Below are 20,801 nucleotides of genomic sequence, written 5' to 3'. Positions count from 1 at the left end.
CTCTTCAATATAAAAGTGTGTATATGCGAGGAAACTTTTCAATGTTCCTATCTCAACACATTTTCTTGTAAAAAAGATCTTATGTGTCATAGAAAGTTACAGGAAGTTACACCATAAGTCTTTTTCAATAACTTCCTTAAAGGAAGTAGCAGCAGATACTTTTGCACGCGATAACATCATGATTAGACTTAACAAACCCCTTTAAAGGACTGTTGTATTTTCCATTAGGTAAACGACTTTCAAAGTCTATGAATTTAAGGATTTATTATTAAATTAAGGCTGGTCACAAATGCACTTGTAGTGCTTGTCAGTTTTTCTATGTGCATGGGTTTCTTATAACAGTGCTTTTCTAGATCATGTGGCAATTCTAGCCCAAAGTTTTAAGATAGTAAAAACACAAAAACAACATCTTCAAAGTTCATACAAAACCAAAGTCAATAAACAACGGTGGAGCATTTTGTTCCATATCTCTTTTATTTCAGATGAGAGTATAGTACACACGACTTCACCAGTGTATTATAAATTCAAGCAATTATAGCGAGCAAAAATTTCAAATTAAGGACATTGCAAAACCCATATTCTACTAACACACAGAAGGAAAGGAAACCTGTTGTGATGACATGTGAGAGAAGTAAGGCCTTGTCAAATAACGATCTAGTGAGATAAAATATGGATCACAAGAAGTATAGGTGTTCTAAGCTGAAGAGAGTATTGCGCAAGCTTCCATATGAAAACACATTCTTTTCTAAATGTAATATCATTTTATCCGAGTGAAAATTAAATCTGAAAATGATATTTTATAATATCAGCTCACAATTGCAATTAGTTCATTAGGTCTGTGGTGAAAGCATCCTTATAGCGGAACAAAGGTGAGTGACAGTTAGGATAAATATGTCTTAGGACATGTGCATAGACGATTCACAAGTCTGCAAGTGTGCTTTGGTTGTCGGCAGCCATTCTTGCTGTGATTCGGTTGATTTTGAGAGGCAGCAGACCGACCATTTCCCTACTCAACTCAAGCTCCGTTTCCACTTCCTTTGCAGCGTCTGGTTGCTCTTCACAATACTGGACCAAAAATCTTGAAAATACAAAAGTGGCACATCTTTATAGTGCATCCACAGCATGATTAAAACCAAACCGATTCTCAATGCTAGAAAAGACAACTATGAGCCTTTTCAGATCATTTGAAATGTAGATAACAGTTTGAGCAATGAAGTGCAAATGAAGGTTCATAAAGCAATGCTGTTCAAGGTTAAATATAGACATTTAGTCACGTGTGGAACATCAATATAATGTATGTAATGAACATCAATGGAATAATCATTATAAGAGTTATTGTTGGGTTGTCAAACGGCAACTAACCACACACAACATTTTGAAGAAAATCACCCCATTACAAATTACAGGACGGTGGTCTTCCTGCTAGACCTAAAGCCTGTCGCACCTCCAACGGAGCCTGTGGTGGACTGTGCATTGCAAGGGCGTCCTTCCCCTGCTGCCCATGTGCCATAGCCTTCACTCTGAGCTCCTCCTGCTCAATCCTTGTGACCTCTGCAGCAACAAGATCTTTCCTCTCTTTCCTGCTTGCCATGGACCATTGGATTGATGGGTTGCTCCACCCGAGGAGTCAGGCATCAGTAACTTCCCTAACAGATGAGTCGTTTAACTCCATCACAAGCCTTGCCTTCTCCTGTCTTTAGCCCAGGGTGATGAATTTCAAGGGTAGCTGGAGTGAGTTCCATCCATACAGGCCATCTACTGAAGAGCACCGTGGCAGGCCGAGCCATTTGCAAAAGGAAGGTGTTGGCTCTTGCCTCCATTCAGCTAGACGGTTGATGAGGTGACATTCAGCTAGACGGTTGATGAGGTGACTTCGCACAGCTTCAGTGTCCACATCACCCTTGGGTACAGGGTGAAGTTGTAACACCAGACCTTATGCTTCTCTGGTAGTTGGCTTGAGTCGATCTTGGAGAGCCCCTCTGATAGTTGTTGAAGGATGCCTGAGAGACCAGATGTATAAAGTCTTCCCAGGCTTCGGATGGGCTGATCCACGATGCAGGGGATGTCTTCCCCACTCTGTCGTTTCTCTTCCCCTTCCGCTATGAGAGGCTCTTTTACTCTTGTGGCTAGAACTTTATCCTGGCCAAGGTGATCAACTCGTCCAGCCCCTTTAGCAGCCTGGATGTGCATGGGGCAGTGTCATGTCATCCATTTAGCTCCTTAGGGGCCGGAGCCTTTGGCCTGCCGGTAGTTGGACCTCACCCACCACTTGCCTTGCACCAATCAGGATGACTTCAAACCCTGCCACAAATAGTATGGGGGAAAATGGAGCATCCTATTGCAATCCCTACTTCCAGTTGTTGCCAGCCAGTGATCACTTTCTTCAGTTCAAAGCACATATTGATATCCTGGAAGTAGTTCATGATAGTGGTTCTGATGTTGTCTGGAATTCTTCTACAGCCCAGAGGATAGGCTATGAGCTGTTGTGGCACTGACCCATAGGCATTGGCTAAGTCTAGCCATATGATGTGCAGATTCTCTCTTCTCCCTCTTTGTGGAAGAAGTTCAAGATATTGGTTCTAACGTTGTCTGGGCTGTAGAAGAATTCCAGAGCATAGGCTATGGTCTGGTGTGGCACTGACCCATAGGCATTGGCTAAGTCTATAGCCATATGACGTGCAGATTCTCTCTTCTCCCTCTTAGTGGTCTGGATCTGTTCCCCAATCCTGGAAGCATGCTCTACGCAGCCGGGGAAACCTGGAACCCGCTGGATCAAATGCCTGACTTCGATTAGCTTGGGTGTTGTGTCAAACAGCGATGATGGTTCTTGGGGTCTAGGCACATACCTAGGGGGTAGTTTCTAGCTGGGTCACTGATATTGCAGATGTACTCCTCCAGATCTTCTTTGGAAATTTCAAGTGTTCCACTAGTCTTTTCCTTGAGGAGCCCTCGTGCATGCCGGAATTAATTCCTGAAGAAACTTGATCTTTCCTTCTCCTTCCTTTTCCTTTGTTTTCTGATGAGTTCTGCCCTCTGGAGGTTAGGAAGTCATCTTCTGATCTCATCCCAGAGAGCTCCGAGGCCTTCTTTCTCAGACTCATTCGCCTTGTTCCACCACATGTGGAGCTGCCGTCTTCTTGCCACCAGGTCATCAATCTCCTTTTCTCTCCTGCCCTTTGCCCTTGTTGTGTCTTGGTGTGATGGTAACCTCGACATACCTTTTGCTGCATTCTTCATACAGGATTTCCCCAAACCGGTTTAGCTTGGCGATGGAGCACCTTTTGCAGCAGCCCGCTCAGGTGACCATCTAACTTTCGCCACTCCTCAATCTCATTTGCCTTTGGCCACTTAAACTTATTTCTTCGGAGTGGGTTCTTCAGGCACTTTGCCCTTTGGTTCTCTGTCTTGGGTCGCTTGGGGGTGGTTCTGGGTTTCCTGAACATCCCTTTCCTCATTCTCTCTCCTTCCCAGCAGCTCTACCCCTGCAACGTTGGGCCTGTTGGCACTGTGGTTGTCAACCCGGCATTGGATCCCATTTGTCTGACCTACTCTTTCTAGGGCAGTGCAAGGTTGCATAAGGTTACCACCACCGCACTACTTCTTTCCCATGTGAATATGAGGTCCCCTCAAAGTCGTTGTTTTTTCCAAGCCATACCCAGACTTCCTTAGCATCTTCTCTTTTACCAATATCATTGCGTTTGTTGCAGTGTGATCCATCCCAGTTGGCCCTTCTTCCATCCCGCCTCTCGGATGGCCATCGGGTTGTTTTCTTTGATTCTTTTTTTGTAGTAGGTATGGGGGTCTCCCTTTTGGGAACTAGAGGGTATGGTTACTAGCCTCTCCCGGGGCAGTCTATTCTGCTGCCACCAGTCTCTCCCGGTTTACCTCCAGTCTTCCCTGGACTCCAACTGCTCTAACCACAGTAGCCACAGTTTCCAGAAATGCATGTTTAATATCAAAAGATGCTACTTATTTGACACGTATTCATTTTTGGCATTAAAACAGAAAAGCAGGCGCCCAGTAGTAAAACACAAACGTTACTTTCAAGACCCATCAATAGTTGTTGATAATCATCAGTAGTAAAATGGTAGAAAAGTCAACTTGGCAACAACATTAGGCAGAAACTCAAAACATACTTGTAGTTTTCCAGTGACTTGCTGAGGTTCTCTAGTTGTTCAGAGGGAATGGAGCTGATCAGTCGGTTGTAGAGTCGGGCAACTCGAAATCTGGCCACCAAAGCCGGTCTGAGTACCTCCTGCTCCAGGCGCTCTGGAAACTTCCCCTCAGGGGAACGAAGAGAGTCCAGAAACATTTGGAAGTACCTCAAATAGCAAAAAGAGAGTTAATAATGTTAACAATAATAAAACTAACTGACCTTCATCTCTTATTTTCAGAGTGGTTACTTTGCAGAGGCAGCGCACAGCTGGTTAAATTTTTTAATAATGTGGTTATCCAGGGACTGTGAGTCAGCCTGCCTGTTGGCTAGCGTCAGCTTAAGGTCCATCATCTCGTTATACGTCTCAGCCAACTCAAACATCAGTTGCCGACGGATCATCAGGTAGTACTGGGAATTCAGTTCTGCACAAGAGAAGCTATGATGTTACTACAAACAACAAATTCCCCCAAATCTGTAAAAATTCAATAGTGTTTCTTGTGTAACAGTTGCATGTAAATGTTCTGAAATTACATTTTTATGGTGACAGCTGCATTTGGAGGTCAATTTTCAGTCTATTTCATTATTTTTAGATGAGTGGCAGGAAAAAAACATGTTACGGTTACTGTAGAGAAGTTAAAATTCAGTATGCAACAATAAAAATAAAAAAATGAAGATAAAAAAAGACCCACGATTTGAATGTTTACAAAATATTTATAATATTTATTGCGATATTGATAAACGGAAGTAACAATTATTGATTCACCCATAATGTGGAAGTAAATCAATGCCATCAGAATATTGGATGGTTGAAAAAAAAGTTTTTTAAATATTGAAAGGTTGAATTGATTTCAATTATTCAATATATGTTTATTTGTAAAATTTTATATTCAATATAAAACTAATAAAAGCGTTTTTAATTCAATATTTTTTTTGAAGCATTTTAGATTCAATATTAAAAAATACGAAGCCTTTTAAATTCAATAAACAAAAAAAATACAAAGCCTAAATTCAGCACAACAGTGCCACCAGACAAAACCAAACTAGTACCGATGTTAACGTCTGAAGTTTAAACATCTTAAACTACATCTCATGATCAATCAGTAGATTCTGATGTCAAAGGACTTAAACAGAAACGATAGTTTACTCTAATGGTGTTTTGGCTCAGTGAGTTAATGTAATGTCTCGTCTTTTGGAGTCGCGGGTTAGAAACCTGATCTAGAACTTTTGTCAAGCGAGGTCATGTTTTAGAATTAGCTTATATCTATTGAGACTGACTCTCTTTATGACGTTTGTTCTGTGAAAAAAATGCAATAAATCCAAATAATTTCCATTTTCATGATCAGAAAAAAATGCAATGAAAACATAAATTGAGATTGTATTAACAGTTTATAATTGTTCTTTTTAAATATTTTATGACACGGATCACACTGTTGTAAAGGAGTTAAGACAAGCTCAGGTGTAAATATATATAAATATATATTTTACATACATTAACACAAATACTTTATTAACAGAGACGATTAGGGGCTTGTTTGAAACCTCTTAAGGGAAATTGAACAAAAATAAAAATGCAAATCACCTTCAAACCAGTCGGAAAGTTCACACATTTTCATAATCTGTTCATTCTTGATACATATAGATGACATGTATAACTACCCGTGCACGCTTTCATAGAACATGAGGCTCCGAGGTTAAAACAAAGTTGATACTTACTATCTGAAATTTAAATATAACTATATGTTATAACTAATATTCAATAATTGATACAAAAATATATCAAATATTGAATATTTGAAATCATTTCAACCTTTCAATATTTGAAAAACATAAATTCAACAATTCAATATTCTGATGGCACTTATGTACTTCCATAGACCCACATCAATTAAAAGGAAATTATCGTACCGTTGCAGACTGGTTCGAGCATGTCCACACGACGTTTGTGCATCTTGCAACGACGCTCCAAATCCTCCTCAAAGAATGCCAGAGACCTGAACAGAGCACTGTGATCCTGCAAGATTTCTATGTGGTCTGTCACAAAACCATCCATTAAGAAGTATTCTTTCGCCTGAGGAGACAACAAAAAAAACCAAAAAAAACCATAAAACATAACTCGTGGCTATCAATCAACTATTGGACCCGCCACTAAGGAGGTGATCCCACTATGTACAATGCCATTTAAAACTGAATCACAATGGCCAGGCTTCACTTTGGTAGCATTCATTGGTGCAGATGTCTTACTGATATATTTACAAGATTTCAGTGTTTTCTTTATAGTGACAGTATCTATACCAAGCTCACAGCCACACCTTTTTGAAGACAGTGACCACCTAATACAACATGATTTATAATCAATTACTAGTATAGTAACAGCTGTAGTTTCATCATAAACGGAGGTTAAAAGACTAAAAAAGTGAGTCAAATTTTGCCAATTCGTTTTAATTTTCACGAAATGTTCAAAAGTTTGGATTTATTTTAAAAGTGCCTCATGCACCCGGTCTCACACAAAATCTGCTGATATACATTAAACGACATTAAAAAGCGCAATCATATTTTGTTGAGATTTTTGTGTAAGTGCTGTTGACATTCTGCATGTACATACAGTAAACATTAAACCATTAGATCACGTCTTTTCACTCCTAAGGAGCTCCTCAGTGCGCTGGAATGTATGGCTCGGCCATAGACGTTTTGCTAGGGGAAGGATTTTCATAAATACATCACTGTGAAGTTCATGACTCGTGAGGAGAATGTGGCACAAAAGATGTTATTCACCTCATCTGTACTGTTCATCTATACCAGGTGTGGGCAATGCGTCGATCGCAATCTACCGGTCGATCGCGAAGCTGTTGCGAGTAGATCGTGTGATTTAATAAAATATGATATAAGAAAATAGTAAAGAGAGCTCTGATTCGCTGTTGTGCATGTCAATCAAATGGTTATTGCGCCGATTGGTTGACAATTTGATTGAAATGCACAGCAGCCAATCAGAGCTCCCGCCTCTTCCACTGAACGCATGGCACAGTTCATATGAATCGAGAATAAAAAGAGCAAAACGTGCAACAGTCATTTTACGCAATTCAGAAAAACGATATAGAATTATAAGCTAGTTTAAAAAAATATATATATATATATATCGAACAAAATAATTCGCGTTTGATCGCTACGAGAGTCACAGAAACATGACGTCAGTTCCATCAAAGCCAAGCTGCAGGTTCCAACCTTTTGTGATCGCGTCCTTAAAACACACTTGTATTAATACAACATCACATGATGACTATTTGTAAATTACCTTTATCTCACGAATATAATAAGAATACGCTGAAACCCAAACACGTTAAACAGTTGAATTCATGTTTTCATTTGTTTTTGTTTTTTCATGATCACAGAAATGGAGAAATTTAAGTCTTGTGCTTCATTTAAACATGATGGACATATGAAATGGAGGCATGGAAAGGGATGAACCCGTCTGAATTCTTTGTTGATTTTGATGAACAAAGGAAAAGGGCTTGAATTCGTGTCAAGCACAGATTCTTGCACATGAATATTTTTTGTGCACCATTTGGGTTCGAATGAATGACCATTTTTAGTAGGAAATCAATGCAATTCTTAGTATATACGTGTCTGAACTTGTCTGCAGTGGAGGATGAGATTTAACACAGGCTGACACTGAGCTTAAGACTAGGTCTCATGGACATTTTTGGAAGTTACTCTCAGAGGAAAAGTATCTTCTTATCAGGAAATATGCTCCTCACTGACTGACTCTAGTTATTTATGTAAGTCAGTATTTATATGAAGATGATTAATTCCACACATCCTTCCATCATGACTGATTATCAGTCCATTCACTTCATTCAGTGCAAGTCATCTGAGTGAAGTATGTAATTACTTACGTTGAGCAAATTTGATGAAGGTAGATCTTTTGAACTTGATCATTATAAAAGTAGCTCGCAAACCGAAAAAGTGTGAGCACCACTGATCTATACAGATCACATTTTGGTGGATGTAAGTGCACAAGTTGTGATAATAGAATGATATTGGTTAGAAGTTTGGTGGGTAGTTCTTCTACCTGTGTGACGTGCGACTGTCCAGTGAGAAACACAGCCCTAGCTTCAGTAAAGTCCAGTGGATGGAAACATGGCACCTACAAAAACATTTCAACAAATCGTTATTTTAGAGTATCAGAAAGAAAATCAGAATGGCACATATAAGACAAAAACAAAGCACTTCTTTATAAATAACTATTTTAACAGTGAACACACAAATGTGAAAAAATAAAAAACACATTATTAATGATACAGTTGTGGTCAAAAGTTGACATACACTTGTGAAGAACATAATGTCATTGCTCTCTTGTGTTTTCAGTCATTTCTACAACTCTGATTTTTCTCCGATAGATTGATTGGAACAGATTCTTCTTCGTCATAAAAAACATTCATGAAGTTTGTTTCTTGTATGACTTTATTAAGGGTTAACAGGAAAAGTTGCAAAACCTGCTGGGTCAAAAATATACAAAGAGCAGTGCTAATATTTGGTTACATGTCTCTTGGCCCTGTTCACTTCAAATAGGCGCTTTTGGTAGCCATCCACAAGCTTCTTGCAAGCTTCTGGTTGAATCTTTGACCACTCCTCTTGACAGAATTGGTGCAGTTCAGTTAAAGTTGATGGCTTTCTGACATTCAGCATTGACCACATGTTTTCAATGGGGTTTAAGTCAGGACTTTAGGAAGGCCATTCTAAAACCCTAATTCTAGCCTGATTTAGCCATTCCATTACCACTTTTGATGTGTGTTTGGGGTCATTGTCCTGTTGGAACACGCAACTGCGCCCAAGACCCAAACTTCGGGCTGATGATTTTAGGTTATCATGAAGAATTTTAAGGTAATTCACCAAAAGCACCAGTTCCATTGGCAGCAAAAACAACCCCACAGCATAATGCTACCAACATCGTGCTTGACGGTAGGCATGGTGTTCTTAGGGTTAAAGTCCTCACCTTTTCTCCTCCAAACATATTGCTGGGCATTGTGGCCCATCAGCTCGATTTTTGTTTCGTCTGACCACAGAAATTTCCTCCAGAACATCTTATCTTTATCCATGTTATCAGCAGAAAACTTCAGTTGAGCCTTAAGGTGCGCTTTTGGAGCAAGGGCTTCCTTCTTGCACAGCAGCCTCTCAGTCCATGGAGATGCAAAACACGCTTGACTATGGACACTGACACCTGTGTTCCAGCAGCTTCTAATTCTTGGCAGATATGCTTTTTGGTGGTTCTTGGTTTACTCTTCACGCTCCTGACCAATGTTCTCAGCAGAAGATGATTGCTTGCGTTTTCTTCCTGATCGTGGCAGTGACAAAACAGTGCCATGCACTTTATATTTACAAACAATGGTTCTATTTCGTCCCTACTGACCGCCAGAGGCGGTGCTTCAAGCACTGAATGTATCCATCTCGCGCATGTGCAGTTCGAGTTTAATACCAACAAACCCGTGACCCCTGATGACCCCGGAAGGGGTATATCTTCCGGTGACATCAGAGGATCTGTTCCTTTTCATCTTCTCGCTGCGCAAGTAGCAAGTCACCGAGCTAGCTCAAGGACTAGCTCTTTCGTTGCTAGTAGTCACGCAACTTTTGTCGGAGCTGCGAAACTTTCGCCCTCCAGAGACTGCAACGAACTTTTGACGCGGAGAAGTTGTAGCGGCTCGCCGTGGACACTTCCGGAGATCGTCTTCGTTTGGCTAAGTACCAATTTTCTTTTCATTGAATATCAGTACAACCTGTCGTACTCGCCATTGGTTGTATTTTGATTTCTTTCGGTGACGAAGTGGGTTCGCTCCCTCTCCTGACATTGTAATTTTTATTTACATATCATTGAATATCAGTACAACCTGTTGTACTCGCCATTGGTTGTATTTTGATTTCTTTCGGTGACGAAGTGGGTTCGCTCCCTCTCCCGACATTGTAATTTTTATTTACATATCATTGAATATCAGTACGACCTGTCGTACTCGCCATTGGTTGTATTTTGATTTATTTTGGTGACGGAAGTGTTTTTCGCTCCCTCTCCCAACATTTATACCGCTGACATACAGCTACCTTTGAGTGCCGGTGCAACCTATTGCACTCTCTTGGTTATTTTTAAATTTGTTGGTCACGGCGGTGTTTTCGCTCCCTCTTCCAACATTTGTACTGCTGCCTTTTCAGCTACTGAAGTGGATTCTTTTATATTTGTTGGTGACGACTGCGTATTCGCTTCCTCTCCCAGCATTTGTGCTCCTTCCATCGCATATGTGTAACGATCGTTGGTGAAGGCTGTGTTTTCGCTCCCGCTCCCAGCGTTTGTAGTACTTCTCTCATATGTGTAAACACTCGTTAGTGAAGGCTGTGTTTTCGCACCCGCTCCCAGCATTTGTAATACTTCTCTCATATGTGTAAACACTCGTTGGTGAAGGCTGTGTTTTCGCACCTGCTCCCAGCATTTGTAATACTTCTCTCATATGTGTAACACTCATTGGTGAAGGCTGTGTTTTCGCCCCCGCTCCCAGCGTTTGTTGTTTTTTTTTTTGTGTGGCCTTTCGCCCGTTGCTAACATGCTTGGCGGCCACTCCTGCTCAGTCTGTATGGCTTCTCTGCAGCCTGAAGATGGCCATGATATGTGTCCCTCATGCCTTGGTCTCGAGCATCTGAGGGAAGGTCTTTCAGAAGATCCCTGTATGAACTGCAGCTTCATGCCCCGGGGAATAAGGGCTGCCAGACTTGCTGAGGTAGAGCAACTGTTGGGCCTCGTTTCGTTGCCTGAGCAGTTAACCTCAGCCCAGCGGCAGACTCCAGCTCAATCCCGCCGATCTAACGGCGGGCTGCTGAGACTAGAGGCCCCACTTCTAGGAAGAAGGTTAGAGAGTCCGGACTTGCTTCCAAGGTGGACCAATTAACGGAGGAAGTTGATCAAATAAGATCCTTCTTCCTGGCCTTCAAGTCTGGGACTGGTGAAGGAGAGTTGGGTGATCCTGCTCCTCCTCCAGCCATCTTGGAACCGGAGGAAGATGTAATCTCCATGGCAGCTTCAGCCACTGAGTTCGCCGAATATGGAGAGGAGGTGGTACCACAGCTGAAGACGGCTCTATGGGGGCCATCATTCGTACGGCCCTGGCTCGCCTGCAGTTGGATATACCGCAGGCTCAGCCAGCTTCGGCCAGTGCCTTTTTCAGACGCGGATCAGCTCCAGTCAACTTTACTGTGCCTCCATCTAACGAATATTTGAGGGAGTTGCATGCATGCTGGAGGGACACGAGAGCCCTCTATCGTGCAAACTCAGACGCCCGGACCCTGGCAGCCATGCAGGATGCACCCAAGTTTGGGTTGGGCCGCATACCAGCGGTTGAGCCGGCAATAGCTGCGTTAATTGTCTCACCTGATGAGGCTCCGACACCGAATGTGAGGTGTCCTCATCCCCAGTGTCGGGTGACGGATGACCTGCTCTCCAAAACCTATGACGCAGCGGCACGCATGGGACGCATAGGTAATTCTATGTCCCACCTGATGCTTGCTTTATCAGCATCTATACAGGAGACCCCACTGGATGCTTCCGTCCATAATTTCAGCGACGCTTCCCTGCAGGCATTCGCGCTGATGTCTAGAGAGCTGGGGCGGTTGATGTCTACTCTTGTCCAGGCTCACCGCCAGGTTTGGCTGGCACAATCACCTCTGACAGAGGCATGCAGGAGAACCCTCCGCAGTGTTCCAGTGGAACCGGGGGACTGTTTGGACCTGCAGCGCTAGAGGCACTTGAGCGAACTGTCCAAGCCAGACAAACTCAACAGCAGCTGTCTGGGCTTCGCAGGAGTGTGCCTCCTCCGGGCAGACCTAGGGGATCTTCAGCTTCCCCCCAGCGCAGCTCTCATCCACAGGCTTACCCCAGAGGCTACCTCAGGTCTCAGCGCCCACGTCCACAGCCTTCTCAGCAGGCGGCACAGACTTTTCGAGCCCTCTAGGCAGCCTCAGGCCCCACATACTGTCCGTCGTACCCCCAGAGCCTTTCAAGGCCGGGGGACCCGGCGCTGAGGCATTGGGGTCAGCCGTCGGCTGTTTTTCCCAACAGCAGCTCAGCTATTGGGCTGCTTCCACCCGGGACCCTTGGGTGCTCTCCACCTTGACCAACGGGTACAAACTTTAGTTCCGACGCCGGCCTCCAACCATTGGCCGGGTCAAGATGACCATCATACGCGACCCGGCAAAAGCCCAAACCCTCACTCAGGAGTTGTCCGTCCTCCTGGATAAGGGTGCAATCGAGCAGATAGATCCCCTGTTACAACCAGGAGGGGTCTACTCGACTTACTTTCTGGTTACAAAGAAAGATGGCGGACTCCGCCCTATCCTCGACATGAGGGGACTCAACAAGTTCCTGAAGGTCTTGAAATTTCACATGCTCAGCCCTGCAGAGGTTCTGTGCACTGTCTCCAGGCAGGAGTGGTTTACTTCAATAGACCTGAAGGATGCTTACTTTCATGTGCCCATAGCACAACACCACAGACCGTTCCTGAGGTTCGCCTTTCAGGGACGTCATTTTTAGTTCAGGGTGCTCCCATTCGGCCTCTCCCTTTCGCCGCGGGTATTTACCAGGGTTGTGATGGCAGCCCTTTCGCCCCTACAGTCGCAGGGCATGAAGATCCTGCCCTACCTAGACGATTGGCTCATCTGTGCGTCGTCCCGGTCTCGGGCGACCCTGGACACCACAAGCCTCCTTTCCCATGTGTCTCGACTTGGTCTCAGGGTGAACTCTACAAAGAGTTGCCTAGTTCCCTCACAGAGCACAATTTTTCTCGGGATGACTCTCGATACAGTCTCAATGAAGGCCTGGCCTTCACCACTGCGGGTGGACGACATCCTCTGCCTCCTTCCCCTCTTTTGCAGGGGCACGTGGTTGCATTACGTGGAGTTCCTACGACTCCTAGGCAAACTGACGGCTGCCGCCACCGTGGTCCCTTTGGGGCTGTTGTCGCTACGCCCCCTTCAGAGGTGGCTGAACAACTATCATTTGGATGTCAGGTGGCACCGGCACAGGAGACTCAAGGTCTCACACTGTTGCCTCCTTGCTCTGGCTCCGTGGAGAGAAAGAGGTTTTCTCCTCCAAGGCGTGCAGATGGGTTTGGTTGCATTCCGCCGAGAGGCCATCACAACAGACGCCTCCCTCTCAGGGTGGGGTGCAGTGTGGCAAAACCGTACAGCCCAGGGGCTGTGGTCTGCTCGAGACTGCTCGGAGCACATCAATGTTCTAGAGCTACGAGCTTTGTATATGGCCCTGCAGTACTTTCTTCCCTTCCTGAGAGGGCGACATGTGCTTGTGCGGTCAGACAATGTGTGTGTGCACAGCTGTTGCAAGCATCCCGGGACCTCCTGCTGTGGGCGGCTCCACGCCTGGCCAGCCTAAGAGCAATGTATTTGCCCGGGGACCGGAATCAGGTTTCAGACCTGCTCTCTCGGGGCAAGCCCCCATCGGGGGAGTGGCGGCTTCATCCAGAGGTGGTGCTCAATATCAGGGACACAGAGCAGAGGTAGATCTGTTTGCCACAAAGGAATCGACCCATTGCCCCCTCTGGTTCTCCCTGAAAGAGGAAAGCTGTCCTCTGGGCCAGGATGCGCTTGCGCACGACTGGCCAGAAGGTCTCCTCTATGCTTTTCCCTTAACCCCTCTGATATTCTTAACACTACAGAGGGTCCTCAAGCAGGCTGCTGTTGGTAGCCCCCTTCTGGCCAGGGAGAACATGGTTTCCACTGCTGCGAAGGCTCGGCCGCAGCTCACCATGGCGCCTCCCCGACAGGAAGGATCTCCTGTCTCAGCTAGAGGGCCAGATTTGGCATCCCGACCCTCTTCGCCTGCAACTATGGGTCTGGCCGCTGCAGGGCCCAACCCGCTTCTGACGCAGTGTTCAGATGCTGTCTGCGACACTATACTAAACGCTAGGGCACCTTCTACACGACTGCAGTATGCAAATAGGTGGAAACTGTTTACTGCATGGTGTTCAGACAGGGGTGAGGACCCTGTGCACTGTTCAGTCCCAAAGATTCTGGAGTTCCTCCAGTCACTATTGGACAGTGGCCGGTCTCCTGCTACACTGAGAGTATACGCGGCAGCCATTTCCTCTCGACATGTTCGGGTAGATAACACAGTGGGGTCCCACAGACCGGTGTCCCCCTTTCTAAAGGGCGCGTGGCGATTACGCCCCCCACGCACACAGCGTGCCCCAGCATGGGATTTGCACCTGGTGCTCGACGCTTTGTGTCTGCCTCCCTCTGGCTCAGGCAGAGCTGAAGTGGGTTTCTGCTAAGACTGCCTTTCTCCTTGCCATTGCTTCAGCGAAGCGTGTTGGGGAACTACATGCCCTGTCTGTGAGTGAATCATGTCTGCGGTGGAGCTCAGACGGCTCAGGGGTTACCCTCTGGCCAAATATGGCTTTTCTCCCAAAGGTTCTGTCATTATCGAACCTCAACCGTCCCATTCAAGTGGCACAATTTATTCCCCCGGAAGGGGAAGACAGGTTGGGACTGCTGTGCCCTGTGCGGGCTCTAAGAACCTATGTAGCTGCAACCGCAAGTATAAGACGGTCGGACCAGCTCTTCATTTGCTATGGTGGCCCTAGGAAAGGCTGTGCTCTTTCCAAACAGCGACTGTCTCACTGGATGTTATTACCCACGCATATAAAGGAAGTGGTCACCCCCTGCCATCCGGGGTGAGGTGCTACTCTACCAGAGCGATGTCTACGTCATGGGCAGCCCTACGCGGGGTACCCCTGGAGGACATCTGTGAGGCAGCATCATGGGCCTCACCAAGCACTTAGTTCAGGTTCTATCGGGTGAACGTCGCCACTCCTCATCCATTAGGTGTGGTCCTGTTGCCCGACTCGGTTACTTCCCCTCAATGAGGTATGTACTGGGATTCTATGTGACCTTGTTGTTATGGGTCATCCAGTGCTTGAAGCACCGCCTCTGGCGGTCAGTAGGGACGAAATAGAACGAAAGTTACGTATGTAACTACGGTTCTATGAGTCCCGGATGACCGCCAGAGCGTTCTGTCACTCAGAATCCTTGTGTTTTCGCGAGAAGATTCTGCAGGAACAGATCCTGCAGGAACAGATCCTCTGATGTCACCGGAAGATATACCCCTTCCGGGGTCATCAGGGGTCACAGGTGACTTTGTTGGTATTAAACTCGAACTGCGCATGCGCGAGATGGATACATTCAGTGCTTGAAGCACCGCCTCTGGCGGTCATCCGGGACTCATAGAACCGTAGTTACATACGTAACTTTCGTTTGCACTGTTGCTCTTGGGACCTGCAGCTGCTTTGAAATGGCTCCAAGCGACTTTCCTTGACTTCAGTTCAAATAAAGGATTCGCTTTTTCAGATCCATGCTGACCTCCGTTTGTGGGAGTTTGTATCCAAGGATCTCTAAGACCAACTAAATAGGGCCTCAGAAAAGTTACCAGCTGTAGTCACATATAAACACCTAAACAACCTTCATGAATGTTCGTTGTGACAAAGATATCTGTTCCAATCACTCTATCAGAGAAAAATCTGAGTTATAGAAATAACTGGAAATGCAAGAGAGCCATGACATTATGTTCTTTACAAGTGTTTGTAAACTTTTGACCACAACTGTATATCATCGCTATTAGGTTGACAAACTAACCACAAAAACAACAACAAAAAAATAACAGGTCAAACTGACCTTCTCTTCCTGACTTGCGATTTGGTCAAACGTATCTTCAGAGCCAAAAAGCTGTGTGCTCTTCCTCTCCTTCTCTTCTTCCTCCTCTTTGAGCTTTCTTGCCCTCTTCAATTCCTCCTGACGCTCGCTGTCAAACTCACCAATATCATCCTGTAAATTAAGAGGACACATTAGATAATGGCCAAACTATTCAATGTTGTATATGCGACACATTATACGCCATGACTGTCGTAAAGGCATACATTCTAAATAAAAGAAGGAATATATTCAATTTTATTTAAAGATTATGATGTTTCTCCAATAATAAACCCTGGATAAATCCTGTCATTAAGGCTCTCTTAAAGGAGAAAAAGAGAGCATTTAAGTCAGGTGACAAAGAAGAGCTGAAGGCTGTCCAGAGGGAGCTGAGAAGGAAGATCAGGGAGAGGAAGGACTGCTACAGGAGGAAAATGGAGGAACGGCTGGAAAATAACAACACCAGGGAAGTTTGGCAGGGATTAAAAACCATCCCTGATCAGCAGAAGTTAATCTCTTAGGCAGCAGGAGACCAAAAAATGGGCAAACTTAATAAACTACTTTTGCAGGTTTGAGGTCGTATCTGCCCATCCCCCTGCTGCTTCACCACTCTTCCCAAGTCCCCCCTCCTCTGCATTAAAGCCTCAATCACCTGCGTCCTCTGTTGAGCTCTTCCATGGACCCATTGCAGTTTGCCTGACATGGCAGTGGAAGAAGCCATCATCATCCTCCTCCATCAAACCCTTTCTCACCTGGAGTCCCCTGAAAGCTCTGTTTGGATACTTTTTATGGACCTAAGCAGTGATTTCAACACCATCAGGTCGGACATTCTGAGGGACAAACTGGAGCTGTTTGGAGTGGACCCACACCTCACAGGCTGGATTGTGGACTACCTCACCTACCATCCACAGTTTGTTAGAACCCGGAAATGTGTATCCGAGACTGTACTTTGCAATGTGGGCCCCCCCCCCAGGGAACACTGCTGGCGCTATTCCCCTTTACATTGTTCACAGATTTCTCACAACCCACCTGCCACCTGCAAAAGTTATCCGACGACTCAACCATCGTCGGCCTCAACGAAGCAGGGACGACCAGTCGTATCGAGGAATTGTCCAGGACTTTGTAGACTGGTGCTAGGAAAAATACCTCCAGATTAACTCCAGCAAGACCAAGGAGCTGGTTGCCAGCACTGTATTGTACATTTGTGACTTTACATCTTTACAAGTCTTTAAATCTAGAATTTATTTATATTGTATTCTTGTTTAAGTATTTTATTCAATCTTATTTTTCTTTTGTGTGTGTGCTTTTGCTTATTGTATTTTTGTTTCCCCCTGATGGTGGTGTAACTAAAATGTACCCTTGTGGGACTAATAAAGGAAAATCCATCCATCTATCTATCTTTTTCCACAGACTTGAGGGTCAGGTCGCAGGGGCAGCAGATTTAGCAGAAGGAGAATTTCTCCTTCCCAGCTATGTCGTCTAGCTATAACCTTGGTTTCCTACCTGTGGGACATTCCCTGAACACTTCACCAGCAGACATCATCGTCGGGCCACACTTTGTGGAGAGGTCAGCATTACACTCGTTAAAGATTCAAAATAACTCAACAGCTTACCTGTATAGCTTCCTTAGCATCCTGAAGTAGGTTGAGACAATATTTTATCCAGCATCTTGAAATCTCTGCTTTGTTCCGTCTTAGATGCTCCCGAGTTTCACTTTCCATTTCACCTGGGAACAACAGATAAAGAAATACCAAATAAACAATACTGATTTAAGAAGTGCCTTTCTTTTCACCATCAACATTTTACTGTTTGTATTAATGAAAATATAAAATATTTTTTTATTGTAAAAATGTCCACATACAGAGTGTACGCATCTAATCTGGCCCCAAAACATACAACATGAAGAATACTTACCATCTTGCGCTGCAGTCTCAGAAGGAATTTCTCCAGCTGGACCAGATATGACGGTGGCAGCAGAGAGACAGTGTCTTCCCTCCATGTATCGACCCTGGAAATCATAAACTGGGAGTTATTTGTACTGTAAATACACCCCATTTACTGCACTGTAAATTAACAAGTGTTGATTACTAAACAAATATAGCTGTACAGAAATGTATAAGGGACTATGATACTTCAACAATGCACCAAATGCTTCGGCACATCGCTGTAAATAAGGAAATACCTTCGAGATGTAGTACTGTGAAAGGGTGGCAGCATTTAAAGCCCACTCCATTGAATTGAACTGGTTTAGCTGTAACTGCCGCTGCAGGGTAGCATGGCAGTAAGCAGCGGCACGTCCCTTTTCACCTGAAGTACAGAATATTTACAATTATTAACAGAGCAAGCTTTATATTAAGCCATGAATACTTTTCAAATTTTACAGATAAAATGCCTTGAAGTAAGGAACAGCTTGGCACTATTTAACGAGTGTTTCTAATCTGAAAATAAAGAAAATGATCCACTCACTCACCAAGGTTTGTTAAAACTTGAGCAAGGTAATACATTGTATGAGTATACGCCAACTCAAACCTGACAGAAGAGAAAAGTTCAAAAATAAAGTTAACAAATTTTGTCCACTCATGTGACCACTTTAAACAAGTATGCATGTTTGTGTGAGTGTGTGTCAGTTTTTACTTCTTAGTTCGATCCTGGGGAGGGAGCTTATTTTCCTCTGTGGCAAAATACTCTGACATATCAAAAGGAGGACTTCCAACCTGAAGATAAGAAAACATAAATAGTGATTATTTTTTTTTAATCTTCAATTACAGTCACATTGATTGAAAAAATTAAATAACAAAAAGGCAAGAGGAGGAGAGAAATTATGGAAATCTCCTTGGTTTTAAAACTGGTTTTACTTGGGTCTTCTGCATCCAATTGTGACCCCTTTAAACACAAGAAAAGCATCTTACACCCAGGAAATCTCCTAACTTAATTAGTATGTAATTTATATGGCATACATTTCACTAGACCCGATTAGGTTCCCCGTTACAAATGCATGTTCTTCTTCTACAATCAGTTCTCCCAACTTACCTCCTTTGTGTAGCGTTGGTAGAGGGTTTCTGCCGTTTCCAGATACTTCAGTGCATCCTCAAACTCCTCACAACCGGCTGACAGGATACCCAACTTGTTCTGAAAAAAAACGGACAGCAAATAAAGCTGAATTTGGCAAAAGCCCCCCCACCCCAAAAAAAATTTGTTTTTCTTAATTTACATTTCTCCGGAAAAGACCTTGACGTTAAGAATCAACATTTAGTTTATCTGAATATTTGTAAGAGACAGCTTCACACAATGAAGGCATACAATATCCACCTTTCAGGTTAAGTAATACTACCATATATATATATATATATATATATATGTATATATATGTATATACTTTTACAGTAGTTAAGTACTTCTATTGACCTATTTGAAGTACAAAAAGAGCAGTGGGTCGACATTACCCTGACGTGAATACACATGGACACATTCTCTGACGACACTTTCAGCTTCCCCAGTAGCTCCATACAATTCTTAAGACGGTTTTCTCCCGCTTTCAGCTCCTCTGTGTCGGCATGGTTGACTCCCAGGTAAAACTGGACCGCTGCTAGCTGGGCGATTCGCAGGCCGGCCGGGGCCTCGGAGTCCATGCCCTGACTGAAGGGATCCTCCCGCTGCTCATCCCTGGACTGCTGGTCAACGCTCTCTGCGTCATCCTCACCATCCCCGGAGTCGATGCTCTTCAGAGAACAATACACTTCTTCAAGCAGAGTTCTGGCCTTGTACATGGAATTATAAGGTTGGGTACTGGGGTCGTTTCGGGACTCCACTTCAGTTAGATGCAGGGCGTTGGAGAATTTTTCGCAGATGGACTTCCACTCGTTGCTATACAGAGACGCCATGTTGAAATTCTGGTGTCTCCTCTTGCTCTGCAGCCAAGACGCTGAGCAATAGCTAAGTGCACTGCCCCCTTGCGGCCTTCAAAAACATTAACACAATGATTGATTTAGAGATTTTTTGAGTAGTTTAGTATCTAAACGCATACATCATTCCTTAAAGTTTTATTTATTTTCTAATAATCGCCGCTTCCTCGAAAACCGTTAAAACTACACATGGTTGTAAAAAAATATTTGTTACTGAATAAAGTTTTGTTTTGATTTATTTTATTTTTTCTTGATTTGGTATGCTGCACGACTATTATCCGATTTGAATTTAAGGTATTTTAAGATTGCGTGCTGCTTAATCATTTTTCAGGGTTGAGGCAAGAGAAACTCGTTTGTTTGATAAAAAACATACCACTATCCTGCACCTGAGAAGGCGTAAATACAATCATCACAGTGGCGGTGTTGGTGAAAATTTCTAGGGGGGGCTCTTTTCCAGTACATTTTCCTGCATATCCTATATATTACATGTAGAAATTAACACTTTCATTTTATCACGTTAAGGATAATAATGTTTATTATTGTTTAGATATAAATTAAAACACATTTTAATTATACTCTTACATAGATCATACAGAATAAACTAAATTATTATATTATAAAAAATATTGCAAATAATTAAAAAAAAAAAAAAAAAAAAATTTAAGTGATCGATTGTTTCTGCCTGTTTGCTGACGGAGTTAGAGAGGCCAGTGCGCACGCGTATGGGTGGTCCTTCATTATCACGGCCTTACTTGGTACAACAAAATAAACGTTTGTTCTTTATTGATTCATACAACGTTTTGTTTTTGTTAGTCATTATTTTGTGACAAAAGTTTGGATATTTTGAAACAAGTTGAGATTTAAACAAGTTGCTGTTTCACATGTCAAACATGTCAGGTTTAAGAGTCTATAAATCAATAAATCTCCAGAGTTCAAATCAATGACAACTATGGATGTATTATAGAGGATGTATACTATGTATTATGTACGATGTATTATGAGTGCACGAATGC

General features: G+C 43.7%; 1 protein-coding gene across 1 annotated transcript; it reads right to left on the bottom strand.

The window, feature by feature from the left end:
* Positions 1-453: 453 nt before the first annotated feature.
* On the bottom strand, positions 454-19,769 carry kifbp (kinesin family binding protein). Its single transcript, XM_087792969.1, has 13 exons — positions 19,330-19,769; positions 18,917-19,015; positions 18,521-18,600; positions 18,357-18,415; positions 18,069-18,193; positions 17,801-17,894; positions 17,500-17,612; positions 15,872-16,021; positions 8,223-8,297; positions 6,062-6,224; positions 4,404-4,578; positions 4,137-4,322; positions 454-1,078 (listed from the first exon to the last, which is right to left on the bottom strand). The coding sequence occupies exons 1-13, from the start codon at positions 19,765-19,767 to the stop codon at positions 919-921; spliced, it is 1,917 nt and encodes a 638-aa protein (XP_087649095.1). The 5' UTR covers positions 19,768-19,769; the 3' UTR covers positions 454-918.
* Positions 19,770-20,801: the final 1,032 nt, after the last annotated feature.

This window comes from Callionymus lyra, chromosome 6, assembly GCF_982586985.1.
Source record: "Callionymus lyra chromosome 6, fCalLyr1.hap1.1, whole genome shotgun sequence".
Lineage (NCBI taxonomy): Eukaryota > Metazoa > Chordata > Actinopteri > Syngnathiformes > Callionymidae > Callionymus > Callionymus lyra.
This window is presented reverse-complemented; position numbering and strand designations above follow the sequence as displayed.